The following is a 20199-nucleotide window of genomic DNA, read 5'->3' on the forward strand; positions in this document are numbered from 1 at the left end:
GTCATTTTCTCCACCTTCCCATAATTAGTTCCAACTATACTCATGTGATTCTCTAACGTAATTTATAAGCCAAATTACAAAAAAAAAAAGGGTGCAGTATAGATTGAGAGTAATTTTATTCTATAAAAATATTTTTAAATACTACTTTCAAAAAATTGAAGATATAATATTAACAAATAAATATGTAAATGATAAGTGCTTTAATTAATATATAGTCAACCACCAATTGATGAATTTCTTATTTTCCTAATTTGACAGCCAGTTCAATTTTCTGAACATTGACTATAACTAATCAGTAGACATAATCTCCCTTGTTAAGCATCAAATTTTGTGCAAACTAATTAAGTAATTTCACTTAATTCTTTTCTTAATATAGGTTATAAATCAATAAATAAATTTTTGAATTTTATTTGAAAATATTTTTAATATGCGATTTGCTTCATATTAGAATTTTAAAATATTATTTTTCCAAACCATATATATCTTTTGAATCATTATCAACGTTTTAATGTGTGACATTTTTGTTAAAAAAAATAAAAAACATTTTAAATACAAATAACAAAAGATTTTAATAACTTCCATTTCATTTTCTTTCCTAGTATATCTAATGAACTTAGCATCCTCTCTCCTCTACAGATGAGGATGGAAGTCTTCTATGACTCCATTATATTATATTATATATCGTCTAAACAATTTGTATCAATCAAAACTTCTTTAATCATTCTTTTTCTTTTTCTTTTATTATAAATTTTCTCTATTTCATTCCCTCGTCTCATAAAAACAAAAGGTCCTACTGATCTTCACATTTCATCTTCAATAAGTACCACTTATGAAATTAAATCAAAGGTAAAAATTAAAGTTAATAGCCCCTAAATATATATATTATATACCATATCTGTACCAAAAAGCCTCGCATAATACTGAATCATTTATAATTTCATCCCCATCCCCATGTCATGTAAGCAGCAGCGGCAGAAGTACCACAAGACTACATGAGAAAGACTTGATTTTCCACTTGACCATACATTACATGCAAGCTTTTGTTCTGTTTTCAAGCAGTTAAGAAATGAAGGACAAAAAGGAAAGTAGGCAAAAGGCTCTGAAGAAGATAAGACATGGTTCCAGCTGCAAGTTTCTTCTTCCAAAATGGGGCACAACCGAGCAAGTCTATCATGACAAACCACCTAGTACAAGTACATCCACAGATCTAGTATTTGATTTTCCACATCACTGAAGAATGAGAATCATCAACAGCATACTTCAGAACCGACGAAACAGTACTTCTCTTCTCGCTTGCTGCCAACTTAGTCCTCAACAAGCGTAACAACTCTCTATGCCGTGATTGTTTCCTTTTCAACACCCGAACATAAGCCTTGAGTCCAAGCCATTCAACTTCTCTCCTCTCCACTTCGAAAATTGGGTGGATGTTAGAATTCAGATCCATAAAGTGCATCCTTTTCTTCATGAGTTTGTACAAGTACCTGCAAATCAATAAATCAGGAAGGAAAAATTAATTTTAATAGAAATAAAGCTTCGCTGCGTTGTACAACTTGTGGCACAGAATGGTCCCGACTGGGAAAATATACGCGTAGACATTGTCCTACCCGTGGGAAACGGAAACCATTATTTCAGAAACAAAGTACTAAAAAAGATACTCGACATTGCAGTCCAAATGTTATCTGCAATGAAAATTTTACTTACCTCAAGGACCTTTCGATAATGCCCAGGTGTGAATTTGCAGTAAGCCTGCAGGTGCTGGACAAGTCATAGACATAGCAATGGAACTTCATTGCAGAAAGCAGAAAAGCTTGATAGACGTTCAATCTGACAGCGGCTGCTGAATTGATATTAGAGTCATAGAATATGGGATGGCATTTAGGTCGAAGAAAATGGCACAACTTTTCCTTCAAATGACGAGCAGGTTTTCCTTGCCAGCAGACAGTAAGAGTTGAACTTAAATGCATATTCAGATACCTGATCAATAGACACTATTAGGTAAACTAGAATCTAGGAAGTTAAGTGGCATATCAATTGGTTAAACCTATTACTATTGTAAGAACCATGCATGTTCCAAAAATTAACACAGGAAAAGGCCAATCAGAGCAGGTTGATGTTATTCCATTCCAAAAATTGTTAATCACTCAACACTTTTGGAGTGGGAATAACATTTTCCCCATACCACAAATGACAGCAGTTTCATCCCAAGAATCAATCAAACCTCTGATTTATTGATAAAGGTAAGGGGACCCCTCAAAATAATATCTCAAGGCTAAAAACTACCTGAAAGTTGCAACAGAATGAACTTTTGACCAAAAACTATATGATAATCGAAATCCACAGGTAGATATCTGCAATCCTAGAAGATACATTTCTATTTTCATTTGCACATGCCTAGTGTCAATTTGATTTTGTGTCAGAAAAATATTGGTTCCCTTTTGTGTGGACAGGCAAAAACTAACAAAATCTTATTAACAGAAAGAGTTTATCACACAAAACATATTCCAATCAAATTCAGGGACTAGTATAGGTAAATCCTAGAGATATGTTTCACCAAATAACGATACATGATTAAACTTAGAATGGGAGCATATAAGAAACAGATTAGTTAGTGTTTATGAATTTAATGTGATCATATTTGATGTATTTATAATTTCTAGCTTCGACAGTGAAACCTGAAATTATCTTAGTTCAACTGATTTAACACTTAGCTTGTTACACAGCACATTGCCATTTAACGTGCAGTAGCCAAATGAGCCTTAAAAATTCCATACAAGAATTTTAATCTAATTTTTTAATATTGCTCTTCATTGAAGAATGAAAGGATGTTTACTTAGATCCATCTAATATTCAAAGATTTCATTTCTTGCTATTCAGAATTATTCCATGCATTTTTCCTGTAAAACTAGCTCCATCTTGGGTTTCAACCAGTACCATGCAACAGTGGCTCCTGTGGTTCAAAGAACAATACCAAATAATAATAATGAAATAATAAAAACAAAAATGTCTAAACCAGTAAACAAACCCACAGATTCCTCAAACTATAGGCAATCCAGAGAGTAACCTTGTGTAGTCCGCCTGAACTTCTAAAGTGCAGCAGTTGATAAACAAGCCACTCCAACGAAGAAAGGGGATACCATCTTCCCCTGTGTACATCCGATTTGATGTATGCCTCAGTACCTGGTCAATATCAAAATTTACACCAAATTTTTCCTCATTCATGTAGCAGTTGTATTCTCGGAAGCCTCTTTTTAACCTGGAGAAGAAACTAGCAGCCTGTTTCTTTGACGTTGATATAAAAAGAAAGTCATCAATAAACCTGAGTAGAATATATTTAGGAGATGACAAAGTGACATCAAGGTCACTGTTATTTACTCCTGCAGACCCTGAGAAATCTCCAGTTGCAGTTTCTGGTGTCTTCTGAAGAAATGGAAGTATAACATTCCTTTCCAGATGCCCATAGTAAAATGAACAAAGCAAAGAAGACAGAACACTTCCTTGGGATATACCAACATCTTGTAAGTAATATTGTTTATTCCATTGCAGCACATTGTGCTTCACGTGCTCATTTAGAATAAAGAAAAGGTCTTTCTTCCTTGCGTTGCTCCAAACCTGAAATATTAGAAACAGTCAACCAAAGAACAAAGAGAGCCTCTGCAATTATGCCAGCATTCCCAAGGGCATTTTTGTGTTGTGATAAATGCTTGAACTCCTAATACATCCAATAATTATCTTATCAAGTTACTAATATTAGATTAGATAATAATTAACAAAATCAAATATGCAACAATTTTATAAGGAAAAAAAAAAAAACAAGTTTACTAGAACTTTCTTTGAGAGAAAAAATCTTAGGTTCCATGAATCATTTTCTCATTCATTGGGCCATATTATCACCTTTAATTATATAATTCCATATATACATGGTTTTACATGCCATTGAGATATTTGAGATTATATTAACTGTCCAAGTATTTCAATTCCCATTATACATATTATCCAACTCACAGTGTAATTTACACTAGTTAAATGGATGTGTACCTCTCAAACATGTTCTATAGCTTATTTTATTAGTAACAACCAAAATCACGTACAGAAATGAAAATTGGATTATTACCAGATCGACATCCTTAACCTCGCTCCATAGATGATTATTGTTTTACAGAAGCAGGAATGTCTAATGATTAACTCCAATAAATCATTAAATCTTTGTACTTTGATTCATCACACCATCTCACTGAAGCAGCCGGTTCAGGAAAGTAAAAAGAATAAGGAATGAAGATAGAGAACAGTTATCCAGAATTTGTTAAGGGAAAAGAAATACAAAGGGTTTAACTAAGATAACAATAGAGTTAATTCCAGTTATATAAAGAGCTTTTTGATTTGTAGAAACTGGAAAGATAATGCTACATGATTTTTCCCAGTTAAACAATGCCAAAAAACATAATCTAGTGCATCAAGATTTAATCAACATAAGGTAGAGGCCTGGAATCCTTAGGTTGCAAGTTCAACTCTTGTCATGTGCAGGATTTTCTCCAACTTGTTGGCTTGATTTGATTTACTTTGATGACTTGTAATTTAATGATTTTAATTGTATTCGATTTACTTTGTCTGATGATTGGAATAAAAAAGCAAAAAGATTTAATCCAGCATAAACGTCTCTGTAGAACAATATGATGCCATCAAATAGAATCTGCAGGTGCATCAATTCTGTTCACAGGAATAAAATACGAGCATTGTTCTATCCTCAGTAAATCCACAAGGATGTGAAGGTAATAAATAACATCTCGCTCAAAAATTAAATTAGATGATTCTACCCTGTCATAATTAGCCATTAGACATGGACAAAATACTGCTCTTAGATGCCTATTTTTATCTGAGAGTTTTGGACTTCTCTAATTTCCATGATGAAGGACAACAAAACATAGCTATGTTCCATATAAGATAAAATGGCCTTTGAGTTTTGGATTTGTCTCATTTCTACGACCAAGGACAATAAAACATGGCTATGCTTCATATCTATAAGATAAAATGGCCTTTACATAACATGACACATGTAAAGCATGTGTTTCACAAATTAGAAGCCTCATGCATAGTGTATATTTACCTCAATTATATCCATCCATCCATCCTTGAGTGTATGTCCAAGCAGGCATGTTAGGTACAAACACCCTGTACTCCTACTTGAGTATCAAGTGTTCAGCACTAGGATGTCATCAATTTAGAAAAGTCCATGTAATGCAAGTCATATGAAGTATATGGCGTAGGATGGATTGGGTGTAAAAGTTATCCTTGCCCCTAATGTAACTTTATGTTTGATTATATAAATTAACTCTCATGCTAATCATGCATGTTGAAAATCAAGTTAGTTGCAAATAAACTGCCTCATTGAGTCATGGCTGAATATATCGTTTGATATATTTTATCATGACAAAAACATGTCCATACCTGATTTAATCCATATTTGTAGCATGCAATACAAGTGTACATATGTGCCTAACAAAGCAAAAAATAAGTTGCTGAGGAATTCTGTTCGTACAGGCAGTGTAAGTTTTTCTTTTCTGCCTAAATCCATAACTGTGAACATATACATACAGAAAAGCAAAAACTTAAGAGATTAGCCTCTCTTACTTTGTTATTTATAATAGGCATAACAAGCCTTAAACACCTACGGGCTTAACCTATAGGCTTAATCTAATTATAAATAATTATAAATAAAACACACACATACAATAATTATAATATATATAATTATACTAATGATTCTAACACTTCCCCTCAAGCTGGAGCATAGATATCATATGCACTAAGTTTGTTACAAATATATTCCACTCGAGGATGTTACGGTAGCTAGCTGATTAGTATAAATAACAGTGTAATTGGGCTATTAGAATGTAAATAACCGTTAAGCTTAGCTAGGGAAATGTCCCAGCATGAGGAAATGCATGAAACGCACCCAAGAGCAAGCTGAAGCCACTTGTAAGTGCACATGGGTGCGGCCCAACAGCTTTTGGCGCCCAAACGAGCTTGATCAGTATATATAACTAATCCAGAGCGCCTAAAGAGCATGTTGAATGAATTTGAAAATCAGTTTCCCTCCATCTCTTCTCTAAATTCTCTCTAATTCCCTCCCTCTCTGATCTCTCTCTCTCCCAATTACTTCTTCAATCTCGTTCTCGATCTCTCAAGAACCACTGTCAGATTTAAGAATCTGACAAATTGGTATCAGAGCAAGCCCCGGGCCGAATTGTTAGAAACAGTCGAATCAATGGCGGATGGTACTAGGATGCGTTAGATGGAGATGCAACTTCAACAGGTGACAACGACGGTATTCGAGATGCAAGAAAGGGTAGAGACGGTGGAAGAAAGAATAGGATTGGCAGTGGATAGGAAGCTGGAGGCTCTGGTCGATCGAATTAGGGGGGATATGCGCCTGCAAATTTGAGAGGAATTGTAAGAAGTTAGAGATCAAGGAAATTTGTTGCGGGACCAACTGCAACAATTTATGATGATGTTCGCAAATCAACCACAGGTAAGGATTTCCTCTGATTTCCCACCTAGAGAACGGGCAGAACCAATTCTACAAGGAATTGGTATTCCACACCGACATGCGGGAATTACTGAATCGAAAGAAGAGCCAATGATAGGCGACGAACCGATAGTAGAAAGGAGACGGGGATTTCCAGTGCCTAAATTGGAACTTCCAACCTTCGAAGGTACTAAAGTGCGATGGTGGTTGAGAAGGTGTGAGAAATTGTTCGAGATCCACCAAGTACCAGAGAACTAGAGGGTGGCCCTGACGGTAGCATATCTTCATGATGAAGGAGATGTGTGGTTCTAAGGATGGTCCAAGGTAAGAGTGAACTACAATTGGGATGACTTCACCAAAGGCCATAATGAAAGATTCAGGGAACGAGGTCGGTTGGATATAATACAGGAGTTTAATTGCTTGAGACAGGAAGGTTAAATGATGGACTATCAAGCGAAGTTCGAGGAACTCAAGTTCCTTATGCTTAACCGAAACCTCGGCCTTACTGAAGATTATTTTGTATCAAGTTTCATAGGAGTGCTAAATGAGGAGCTACGGTCAGCAGTACAAGTACTCCGACCCAGGATGGTCCTTGAAGCAATAGAGGGGGCCTATCTACAAGAAATGACGTTTGACGCGTTGCTAAGGAAACAGAAGGGGCAGATTAGAGGAGCCCGAGGGGGAATGATATACCAAGGTGGAAGACCACCGAGAAGAGAGACAATGAGGACGAGGACTAACGTCAGGTATCCCGCATTACCTGCTCCCCCTCTAAATACGTAGAGCAGAGACAAGATGATAGAGCAAAGAAGGCTAGCAAAATTGTCTTTTAGGTGTGTAGAAAAGTACACATTAGGGCATCAATGTAGGAAACAACTGTTGTTGTTGGATGGAGAAGAAGAAAGGGACGAAACGAAAGAGTTGGCAATGATGGAAGAAGAGGAGGGCGAAGGTAGTGGAGCCATATCATTACATGCTATTAAAGGGGTGGCTAACAGCAAAGTTATTAAGGTGGAAGGGAAGGTGCACGATAGTTCTCTCATGGTATTAATCGATAGTGGAAGTACCCACATTTTCATTGATGAAACCACGGCTAAAAGGATGGGGTGGCCAACAGCTAGAACACAACCATTATCAGTCACGGTAGCTAATGGAGATAAAATTCTCAACAAATCAGCTTGCATGGAATTTTGTTGGGAGATGCAAGGGGAAGAGTTTCACGCTGATCTTAGACTACTTAGATTGGGGGGCTGCCACATTGTATTGGGGGTGGATTGGATGTGAGAAGTGAGCCCCATTAGTTTTCACTTCAATAACATGGAAGTAACATTGGAAAAAAAAGGGAAGAGAGTGGTTCTACAAGGCCACATGGAGGTAGGAGCATGCAAACTGATGAGGGGCAAGAAGTTGCAAAGAATGTTCAGAAAGAAATGGGCACAGGTGGCTCATTTATTTTCCATTGAGGCCAGTGATCAGCGAGAGGAGCATTCTCAGACAGTAAGCCCAAAATCACCTCAACAGGTACATGAACTGACCCTTTTAGATTCATTGCTGAATGAATATCAAGATCTCTTCGTAGAACCTAACGCTTTACCTCCTAAACGTTCTCTAGACCATACTATACCTCTCATACCTCAAGCCGAACCTGTTAACATCCGTTCTTACCGATACCCACCTAAACTCAAATTAGAAATTGAGAAGATGGTCACAAAAATGTTAGACCAATCCATTGTCCACCCAAGCCACAACTCTTTTGCTTCCCCTGTCCTATTAGTTAAAAAGAAAGATGGGACTTGGCATTTTTGTGTTGACTATAGACAACTTAACACCATCACCATTAAGGACAAACTTCCCATTCCCATCATTGATTACCTACTTGATGAACTGAAACATGCAACCATATTTACCAAATTGGACTTAAGGGCAAGATACCATCAAATTAGAGTTCATCCCAATGACACCTTCAAGACAGCCTTCAGAACAAATCATGGGCATTTTGAGTTTACCGTCATGCCATTTAGCCTCACAAATGCCCCAACTACATTCCAAGCCCTCATGAACCAGATTTTTGAACCCCACCTCAGAAAATTTGTGCTGGTTTTTTTTTATGACATACTAGTTTACAACCCTTCTTTTAACCAACACCTTATCCACCTTAAAGCTACATTTGAGATCTTGCGATTCAATCAGCTATGTATCAAGCGGTCCAAATGTGCCTTTGCACAGCCCCAGGTCAAATATCTTAGGCATATTATCTCGGGGGCTGGCGTGGGAACTGACTCTAAGAAGATCGAAGCTGTTATGGCCTGGCCCAAGCCTGCCAACATCCGGACATTAAGTGGTTTCCTAGGGCTTACTGGTTACTACTAGAAATTTGTGAAGAACTATCGCACTATCAGTAAGCCTTTGACAAAAATGCTAAAGAAAAATGGATTCCAATGGAATACTAGGGCATAAGAAGAATTTGAGCAGTTAAAAGCAGCCCTAGGCAGTGTGCCTACATTGGGTCTTCCTGACTTTGATAAGCCCTTTACTTTGGAAACAGATGCAAGCAATACCATCATATGGGCGGTTCTGACTCAAGAAGGAAGACCCTTAGCCTTCCTCAACCAAGCTTTAGCCCCAAGACATCAAGGCCTTAGCATCTACGAGAAAGAACTGATGGTAGTACTAATGGTGGTGGAGAGGTGGCGCCACTATTTGGAAGGAGGAAAGTTTGTAATCAAAACAGACCATGAGAGTTTAAAATTCATTCTATAACAGAGGTTGCACAACCAACTACAGAAAAAAGGTATGTCTAAACTCATGGGCTTAGACTATGTGATTCAATACAGGAAAGGAAAAGAGAATGTTGCAACAGATGCTTTATCTCACTGCCATGAGGAAGGAATGGCTGTAGCTATATCTACAATGGTACCCGATTAGCTTCAAGAAATTATCGACAACTACCACAAGGACAGATGGGCTAAGATCTCCTAAAACAGTTAACTGTTAATGCTGCCAGCAAACCAGGGTACTCGCTTACCAACGGAGTGATAAGATACAAAGGAAGAATGGTGATCGGCGATTGTAAGGAATTGAAGGACAAAATAGTTCATGCGTTGCATGGATCTCCCATAGGGAGGCACTTGGGTATCCAAAACACATACCACAAAGTCAGACAGTTATTCTTTTGGCCACAACTAAGGAAGAACGTGTGGGAATATGTCTTGAGTTGTGAGGTTTGTAGAAGATGCAAGCATGAAACAGTGGCCCACCCCGACCTGCTTCAGCCTCTAGAAGTTCCAGATTGTGCTTAGGCCTACCAAAATCTGAAGGAAATGATTGTATTTTGGTAGTAGTAGATAGGTTCACAAAATTTAGTCACTTCATAGGCCTAACCCATCTATTTTCAGCACAGGAAGTGGTTCAAATCTACTTGGATAATGTGGTTAAACTACACAGTATTCCAAGGTCAATTGTCTCTGACCGAGACAAAATATTTACTATCTTTTTTTTTTGAAAGAACTTATGAAGGGCTTACGAACCAAACTCCTAATGTCTACAGCATACCATCCTGAAACGGATGGCCAAACCGAACGCGTTAACCAATGCCTGGAAGGTTACCTACAATGCTTCAGTTTCATGCAACCCAGAGGAAGGCACAAGTGGCTAGCAATGGCGCAGTAGTGGTACAATTCTAGCTTCCACAATTCACTTAAGATGACCCCGTTCGAGGCCATTTATGGTTACAAACCAAATTTACTCCCTACCCTAGGAAGTCACACAACGGTCGCTACAATTGAAACTTACCTCAAGATGCAAGAAGTGTTGAGAATGGTCAAAGCGGAATTGGCCAAGGCAAGAAACTGGATGAAAAAGCAAGCAGATCGAAAGAGGAGCAAACGAGAATTTTGGTGGGAGATGAAGTCTACTTGAAGCTCAATCAGCAACATTACAAGGCATTGTCCAAACAACCCATTTCCAAGATTGTGGAGAAAATCAGAGCAGTGGCCTATAAGTTGGAACTACCTACTGATGCAAGGATACACCCGATCTTCCACGTATCTCTTCTGAAGAAGGCCGTGGGCAGCCACAACTCTATTCCAAACTTACCCCCTATGGGGGGAGAAGTACCTCTAGATGCAGTCCCCATTGCCATTGTGGACAGACAAGTGACACCACAATGGCGTCCCTATGATACAGGTGTTAGTACAATGGTCTTCCCTTCATTCCAACAACAATACCTGGGAGTACTTGCCAGAACTTGTCCAGCAATTTCCCAATGTGGCAAGCTTGCTACATATTTCTTGCGGACAAGAAACATTTTAAGGGGTCGGGATTGTTATGGTAGCTAGCTGATTAGTATAAATAACAGTGTAATTGGACTATTAGAATGTAAATAACTGTTAAGCTTAGCTGGGGAAATGTCCCAGCATGCGGAAACGAATGAAGCGCACCCAAGCGTAAGCTGAAGCCACTTGTAAGTGCACACGGGCGCGGCCTAACGGCTTTTGGCCCCCAAACGAGCTTGATCAGTATATATAACTGATCCAGAGCGCCTAAAGAGCATGTTAAATGAATTTGGAAATCAATTTCCCTCCATCTCTTCTCTGAATTCTCTCTAATTCCCTCTCTCTCCCAATTACTTCTTCAATCTCGTTCTCGATCTCTCGAGAACCACTGTCAGATTTAACGGGCCTTAAACATCTACGGGCTTAACCTATGGGCTTAATCTAATTATAAATAAAACACACACATACAATAATTACAATATATATAATTATACTAATGATTCTAACACTCCCCATCAAGCTGGAACATAGATATCATATGCACTAAGCTTGTTACACATATATTCCACTCGAAAACCCTTTAGAGACTTGGTGAAGACATCTGCAAATTGATCATTGGAGTTAACAAACTCTGTAACAATAACACCTTCAACTAGCTTTTCTCTAATAAAGTGATAGTTGATTTCAATATGCTTAGTCCGCTCATGGAACATTCGATTGAAAGCAATGTGTAAGGCAGCCTGATGTCACGACCCCAAGGAACCCTAAGAATATATTAGTAATACATGTCATGTATTTTCCTTATTAGTTACATTTTCTGTTGTTGTTGTTAGCATCTTCAATGGTAAGCCTATAAATAGGCTTGAGTAGTTAGAGGAAGTTAGCTAATGAATGAATTGAATTCCATTTTCTCTCTCTCAATTTCGTATCCTCTGTATTAATGTTCATAGCATCGCCATAAAAATCTAAAAAACCATCTACAGCATTTCACTTTTGTGTGGGATCTAACGTACTAGCTATTAGGTAAAGTGGTGGAATTTGCGTCCAATATTTCCTAAATTTTGTTCCCATTGGGTCAAGAAATGGCATGTAACTTTGATGTTCTCTATATTCATTGAAACAATTTACTATACTATATATATCTATTAAAAAAAGGTGAGTTATTGGGTATTTACAACCAAAAAATGTAGTTGTAGCATAATAAAATTGTTCTAATATAAAAATAAGTATATCTAACAAATTCCAATTAAGTTCAGTTATGTAATGAGATGGGGGCATTTCTTTATTCCAAAACATTGTTAAAAGTTCTCTATATGGTGTTATCATTTGTAATAACAAAAATGTTGAGTTCCATCTAGTTTCAATGTCTTTTGAAAATTTTTTATAGAGCAGTTGATAAGCATGAACTAATTGTTTCTATTCTCTAAGTCTAGACGTATTAGTGCGTATGAATTTTAAACAACTTTTTACTTTTTCTAATAACTCTGAACCCACACGAAGACCATCTTGAATACATAGATTTAAAATGTGATATGTACATCTATTGTGAAACAATTTCCCCCCTAAAATTAAGGGCACAAAAAGTTTTAATCGTTCAACTGCGACATTATTATTACTAGCATTATCAAAAGAAATAGCAAATAATTTTTCCATAATATTGTAATCTAATATGGACTGTGAAATCGCTTAAGCAATGTAGTTTCCACTGTGTTCTTCTACAAGTTCTTTAAAAGTAATTATTCTTTTTCGAATAGCCCACATGTCATCTATCCAATGGGCTATCACACATAAATAATGATTATTTGTTAGTCCGTCATACCATATGTCAGACGTAAGTGAGATTTTACTAGTAAGTTGATTAAATACATTTTTTAGCTTATCTTTATATATTAAAAATAATCTCATTGCTTCATTTCTAATAGTGTTCCTAGAGAAACCTCTAGACTGTGAATTGTGTACAGTTTTACAATACCACTTAAAAACGGGATCTTGTGCAAACAAAAAAGTGCTTTCTGATTTAATTATCATTTTAGCTAAACACTCCTTGTCTAATTCTGGATTATAGCGATGAATATTACTTGAAAGATTTAATTGAGTTTGTGTACTACCTATTTCACTACTGGCCATTGCCTCCTCATGCTTTGTCACGTGCCTTTTTAGATGACCTGTTCCATTGCCACACATAAGACGTTTTTTACATACCTTACATTGGGCCCTTTCACTCTCGCCTTCAACCTGAACTATTTCATAATATTTCCAAACAGGGCTTGTCCGTTGTTTTTTCCTAACAGGTCCCAAATTTGAAGGACCTGCATCATCTTCTTTGTTCTCTCTGGGTGTTGGTGGGGGTGGAAAATCATCAGCAGGCCCAGCAAAATTGATGTTGTCATCCTCTTCTAGTGAGTCAGGTGGAAGTCTTTCATCCTGATCTGCATAATTTGTGTTATACAAATTATGAATGAAATCCACTAGGGCTTGGGGCTGAGGACGACGATGTGGACGGATTATGGGGTTACATATGCTAGACCGTGGTGGATCCATAGAACCAGAAGGAGTCCCACGAGAAAAACGGGTGGATTTTGAGCGACGAAGGAAATATATTATTATTGATTGTTAAAAATAAAAAAAGTATAAATTGTTTAGAAATAAGAATAATATCTAACTTGTGAATGGATAAAAGTTATAAAATAGAAAGGCAAAAATAAGTAAGAGTTAAAGAAGTCAAGCTCAAGAACAATCGAATAACTAAATTGCATGGAATTCGAAAACAAATAAAAATAACTCATATTTGTTCTCCTATTTATAGACAATCAGGGGACTTGCAAATTTGAATTTCAAATTCAAACGTTGGTGGAAATTCAAATGTTGGTGAATTTCAAATGCAAGCTTAGCACTTGTGACATAAAGCACCTGTCAGGCTGCCACAAGTGCTTCTGTCACAATGTGACATAAAGGTGCTTTTGAGTTGTGACATAAAGCACATGTCACAGACTCACAAGTCTAATGCAAATTTGAATTTCAAATTCAAACCACAAGTGCTTGTGGTTGTCACAAGTGCTTTTGTCATAATGTGACATAAAGGTGCTTGTGAGTTATGACATAAAGCACATGTCACAGAGTCACAAGTCTTGTGCAAATTTGAATTTCAAATGGCAAGCTTAGCATGTGACATAAAAACATAAAGCACTTGTCACAACTCACAAGTGCTTGTCACACATGGCACATAAGTATGGTCCACAGGGCCTAACTGGGCGGGCCCATAAGGGCCTCATGGGCCCAGCCTATAAGGTCCCAACGGGCTGGCCCAATGGGCCTAACTGACTAGGCCCATAAGGGCCTCATGGGCCCGCCCATAGGGTCCTAACAAGCTGGGCCCAGTGGGCCATGGGCCGGGCCGGGTAGTGGGCCCAAATTCTTTGGCCTAGCCGGACCTGTTTGAACAGTGGGGCCGCCCGACCCTTTTGACATCTCTAGCTGAGTGGCCTGGAACTTCAGGAAGATATCATACTCAGCTGCAGACATGGGTACCAATTGCAAACCTGGTGGAGATTGAGCAAGACTAGGATCGCTTTGAAATACATGAGCTGCATTAGTAGATGATGTAGGTGAAGCCAGTGTTCTAAAACGCGCTAGGCGCTAGTTGGGCGCCAGGCTAGGGCCTAGCGCCTAGGCGGGGACTAGGCGAGGCCTAGAAAAACTACTATTTTTTAAATTAAAATTCATATTATTCTAAATGTACATATAAATTAAAATTCATATTATCCCAAATACACATATAAATTAAACGAAGATTATGAAATATTAATATAGATTATTAAATTTAGAGTTTAGACTTTGTGAAACACAATCTATAGGCATTAAAAATAATAGAATCAAATAAAGACATAATAACAAAATACAACAATAACAAAATATAACACTTGGTGGAGGAAGAACAACTCAACAAAATACAAGCAACAAATTACAACCAACAGCAAGCAGCTGCAACAAAAACACTTGGCGGAGGAAGAAGATCAAGAACCAGCAACGCAAGAGATGGTGGCGGCGTTCGAGCACGAGAGACACTGCTGCTTGCTTACTGCTTACCAGAGGAGGCGCAGGGTGAGTGAGGAAGATGTGCAAGCAAGCACGAGAGAGGCGAGGGCGACGGTGTGCGAGCACGAGACGGCAACTCTACAACTACAAGAGACGGTGGTTGCGTGCGAGCGCGAGAGAGGCGACGACGACGGCGACTCTGCAACAGATTGTCGGTGGCGGTGCGCGCGAGAGAGAAGGGGAAATCGACGAGAGAGAAGGGGTAACGGGTAAGGGGAAACATAACCCTAAGGTGGCCGATTTGGCCATAATCGGCCAGGCGGTTACGCGGCTAGGCATCCGCCTTGGCCGCCTAGGCGCCGCCCAATACCAATTAGCCGGGCTGGCGCCTAAGGTGGCCGATTTGGCCATAATCGTGGCGGCCAGCGGCCGCCTAGGCCGCGTTTTAGTTCACTGGGTGAAGCAGATGGTCAACCATGTTTCTTCCAGCATTTGTCCTCAAGATGACCCAGTTTCTTACAAAATGTACACTGTGTCCTCAACAACCTTTTAAAAGTCATTCATGGTAGGACTAATGGAGCTGGTCAAGATTTGATACCTGATGGCGTCAAACTCTGGTTTCAGGCCAGAAAGAGCAATAACCATAAAAAACTTCTCTCATTGAGCAATCTGTTCAGTGCAGGTCGTAGTAAGAGGAAGAAGAGCATCAAATTCTTGCATGAGAGCCCGAACCTGCCCCAGATAAGATGCTATGGACGACTCCATCTTGAGATTCTTGATATTAGAGACCACAGTGTACAAACATTGGATGTCGTTTGTATAACACTTTTTAGCTTCCTTCCACACATCAACACAAGTTTCAAAGGGGCGAAAGAGCTGCATGATGGACGGATCAATAGACTGCCATAGGAGGCTACATAACTGGGCATCAACTTGTTCCCATCTAGCCCGATTAGCTTCTGGCACAGTTTCAGCCTTTGTGGTAAGATGATCCGCTTGGCCTTGCCCTTTGAACCACATTTTGACAAAGGCTGCATGAGAGATAATTAGCAGACCCTATTAACTTGACAGTGGTAATATTGGTTGTCCCAAGATTGGAGACAGTAAAGGATTGAGAGGCAGCAGGGGTAATAGATGCCAGAGTGGGAGTAGCACCGACAGAAACTGCATCACTGAGATCAGACATGGCGAGGACTTGACACCGGAAATAGCTTGAGGGGTCGTCGGAGATTAGATCTGGAGAAATTGGAGAGAAGTGACCGGCGGACGAACTGTCACGCGCCGACACTTGGAGGCGGAGGCAACATGTGGCGGCGGCGGGTGGGGGCTCGTGGGTGGTCCGTCGGCGGCGGGTCTTCAGCAGTCGGTCGATCTGATGGTGGCGAACCCTAGGGTGGTGGCAGTGTTAACAAGTGGTGGTCAGACAGTAGTGTTTTGGCATGGGTAGTGACAGTGATGGTGATGACGATGGCGAGGGTTTAAGGGTCGCTGGAAAAAGATACACAACGACGGCTAGGATTTTTCTCACCAGTGGCTCTGATACCATGTGAGAAAATAATTATGAAAGGAAAAAACCAAAGAGATTAGTCTCTTTTAACTTGTTATTTATAATAGGCATAACAGACCTTAAACACCTATGAGCTTAATCTAATTATAAATAATTACAAATAAAACACACACATACAATAATTACAATATATACAATTATACTAATGATTCTAATAATATGCATATATAACTATCTCAAGCAGCAGTATGCAATCAAACTAATCAGTAGTTGTATCATCTAGGACAACCAAATAGAAAAAGTAAAACAAAATAAATGGAAATGAAACAAATTACTAGGAACATATGACAAATAAAAGTAATTTAACTTAAGTACCTGATTAACAATTACACCATGCAATGTACAGTTTGAAGGAGAAGGCGCTAGTAATTTTGTAGAGCCACTGCTGCTTCCTAGGTCTGCTTGGATTAGGTTCTGACGAACCCATAAAGATTTTTTTGCACATACAACTTGATGAGACTTCTTTATAAGATATTCATCATCATGTATGACATCCTTCATTACACTTAGCAACTTATCCTGATTAACAGAATCATATGCTTTAGATACATCAGAGACAACAATGAATACTGCAGGCATACTGGTTGATACATTCTTCAGAACTGACAAGAAAGGGCAAAGTTTTCTGTAGATATCACTGTAATCGAACACAGATGAGCCTAGCTTCTCTGGTTCTGTCACCTGTAAACCTTTTAGGACAGCATGCAAATTGTGCAGGACACTATTCACAGACTTGAAATAGGTGTATTTAACATGCTTTGGAAATAAAGAAACCTTTTGCAGAGACTCATAGGATTGACCTTTCAAAGAACATCCTTTTACCGGTATTCTTGATGGTACTTTGAGATTTGCTAGTATCCTTACTCCATTTTCTTTGGGACGAAGTCTAATCCTGGAGAAACCAAATGTTCTTCTGCATATAATGTTGGTAGCCAATACATCACTTAATGGACGATAGCTCTGATCTTTTAGGTAGGTAATAGCTCCATTGGTTACCTTCTCCCAGATTGATTTCTGATAATAAAATATATCTTGTTTACCATGCTCACTTTCTGTGACATAGAAGTTGGCTTGCACCAAAGGCACAACTAGAAATGAAAAGAACCAAAATATCCACTTTTCTACAATTTTGTGTTTCACAGTATCAGTGACATTATTTACTTGACTGTATCTCCTAGGCATATCAGCATTCTGCTCTTTTCTGCATTTCAGCACATCGTCACTTGAGTAGCATGAAGAGTGTTTATTTGATAGCAACAGGAACATTGATGTTTTCAGCTTATGTATACACTGCTTTAAGGAAAACTTCTCAAATCTTCGAAGCAAAATAAACCTGGAGATATTCCTTCTTAAAATTCTCCAATTAGAAGAAGCACCAAGCAACTCTGGAGGAACTATACTCCTGCAAACAGCCCATAAAAATGACACCACCTGCTTTTTAAGACAATAAGCTTTACTTGGCACAGAATGATGCTTCATTTCTGAAGCACATACACTGACACTAGTATCAAAATGACTGAATTTAGTACATGGCAAGTTGCCAACTCGCTGAAATCCAGTACATTGTTTCTCTAGAGGAAGTGGTTGAAATTCATTGGCCTGAGAAAAATAAGACAATGCATTAAACTTTCTACTCTAAAATGAGAACAAATTTAACATCATGAGATAGTTATAAAATGTTGTTAAAATTAATTGAGAAGTGAAGGCAGGTTCAGGTCAAGCAGATAATGTTGTTTATGTTAGAAATTAAACGTAATTTTTTTTTTTTTTTTTTTTTTACAGTTATGGTCAGTTTTATAGTTATGGGAAGTTATGGTGGATGTCAGTTTTTTCTATAGTTGTTGTCTAGGAAGATCTCTATATATAGGATGTATCTCTTCTGTTGATGAATGAAAAAGAGAGAAAACTTACTTTGTATTGTAAAACCTGCTCCAAATTGTTTTGTCCAGATTTGTCTTCTCTCTTTCTCTTTGTCTTCTCTTATTCTTTGTCACACAATCTCCAACATTGTGGTATCAGAGCAAGGTTCAATGGCATCAGTGAAAAGTTCTGTTCCATTTCAATATCCTATTCTAAATAAGGATAATTTTGATAATTGGTCTATCCAGTTGAAGGCAATTTTTGGATCTCAAGGTGCTTGGGAGATTGCTGATAAAGGATACACGGAGGTTGAAGATGAGACAAAGTTGAACCAAACTCAAAAGGATATGTTGGAAAAGAATAGGAAAAAGGACCAGCATGCTCTTTCAATCATCCATCAATGGTTGGATGGTTTTATGTTTGAGAAGGTGGCCAATGCAACGACCTCAAATGAAGCAAGGGAACTTCTTCAAAAGTCTTACCTCCAAACACTTAGAGGTGAATTTGAAGCACTTTGGATGAAAGAGTTGGAATCTGTTTCCGATTATTTTTCAAGAGTACAAGCCATGGTCAACCAGATGAAGAGAAATAGTGAACAAGTGCCAGAGGTATGAGTTGTGGAGAAAATTTTGTGCTTTCAAGATACTAAGTTTGAGCATGTTCTCATGGCGATTAAAGAGTCCAAAGATTTTGACACCATGACTATTGAACAAGTGAGTGGGTCTTTACAAGCCCACGAACAAAGATTGAATAAGGGGAAACAAGAGTCCATGGAGCATGTCCTTCAAGCAAAATTCTCTCTTAAAGGCAAGGGAGAAGGACAACAAAAAAGAGGAGTTCCTAGAGATCGTGGACGAGGTCATGGAAGAGCACAAGCATCACATAGAAGCCATGGTCCATCAGAAAATGATGAAAAGGGCCAAAGTTTTAGAGGCTGTTGACATGGAAAAAGAAGAGGCTACTTTGGAAAAAGAGACAAGTCGCAAGTGGAATGATATAATTGCCACAAATATGGCCATTATGCCTGGGAGTGTCGCAGTCCAACCAGTGATGTAGAAGAGTAGCTAATTTTGTGAAGAAAAAGGAAGAGATGGAGGAGTCCACCTTATTATTAGTACTCAAGAAAGAAGAACAAGAAGATGGTAGTACTTGGTACCTAGACAATGGAGCTAGTACTCACATGTGCAGAGAGAAGAAAATGTTTGTGATGCTTGATGAATATGCGAGAGGAGATATCCTTTTTGGAGATTCTTCCAAGATACAAATTAAAGGTAAAGGTGCCGTACTAATTCACTCAAGTAATGATGGTCATAAACTTATTCCTGATGTTTATTATGTGCCAAAATTAAAGAATAATATTCTTAGTTTGGAACAATTCTTAGAAAAAGGCTATGAAATCAATAAATCGTAACCTTTGGCTAAGAGATTTGCTGGCTAAGGTGTCTATGACAAGAAACAAAATGTTCCTATTGACACTCTAGATCAATTCACTGAGATGTCTCAAGGTTTTTGTGAAAAATTCATCTTGGCTTTGGCACATGAGATTTGGCCATTTGAAATTTGGAGGACTTAAAGAATTGGGATACGAGAAGATGGTAGTAGGTCTACCTTTTATTGATCATCCAAAGCAATTATGTGAAGCATGTCTTGTTAGACAATAAGCTAGAAAGATTTTTCCCAAGGAAGCATTTTCAAGATCAGTCGAATTGCCCCAACTTGTGCATGCTGATATATGTGGGCTCATTAATCTGCCTTCACTTGGTAAAAGCAATTATTTCCTTCTGTTTATTAATGACTTTAATAGAAAGTCTTGGTTGTATTTTCTAAAAAGAAAATTTGAAGCTTTTGGGGTGTTTAAAAATTTTAAAGTTCTTGTTGAGAAAGAGTTTGGGCATTCGACAACCTTTGACAATGCCTAGGTCACTACAACAGAATGGCGT

At 38.2% G+C, this 20199-nt stretch overlaps 1 protein-coding gene across 1 annotated transcript in view; it reads right to left on the bottom strand.

Annotated features, from left to right (window-relative positions):
* Positions 1-637: 637 nt before the first annotated feature.
* Positions 638-20199, bottom strand: part of LOC127786888 (telomerase reverse transcriptase) — an 83162-nt gene continuing 63600 nt past the window's right edge. Inside the window, exons 9-12 of the mRNA XM_052314603.1 lie at positions 16715-17998; positions 3062-3609; positions 1702-1974; positions 638-1481 (exon numbers count right to left, since the gene is read on the bottom strand). Coding sequence (XP_052170563.1) covers positions 1208-1481; positions 1702-1974; positions 3062-3609; positions 16715-17998 — 2379 coding nt within the window. The 3' untranslated portion in view covers positions 638-1207. The remainder of the gene's footprint in view (positions 1482-1701; positions 1975-3061; positions 3610-16714; positions 17999-20199) is intronic.

Source organism: Diospyros lotus, chromosome 12 (genome assembly GCF_014633365.1).
Source record: "Diospyros lotus cultivar Yz01 chromosome 12, ASM1463336v1, whole genome shotgun sequence".
Classification (NCBI taxonomy): Eukaryota; Viridiplantae; Streptophyta; class Magnoliopsida; order Ericales; family Ebenaceae; genus Diospyros; species Diospyros lotus.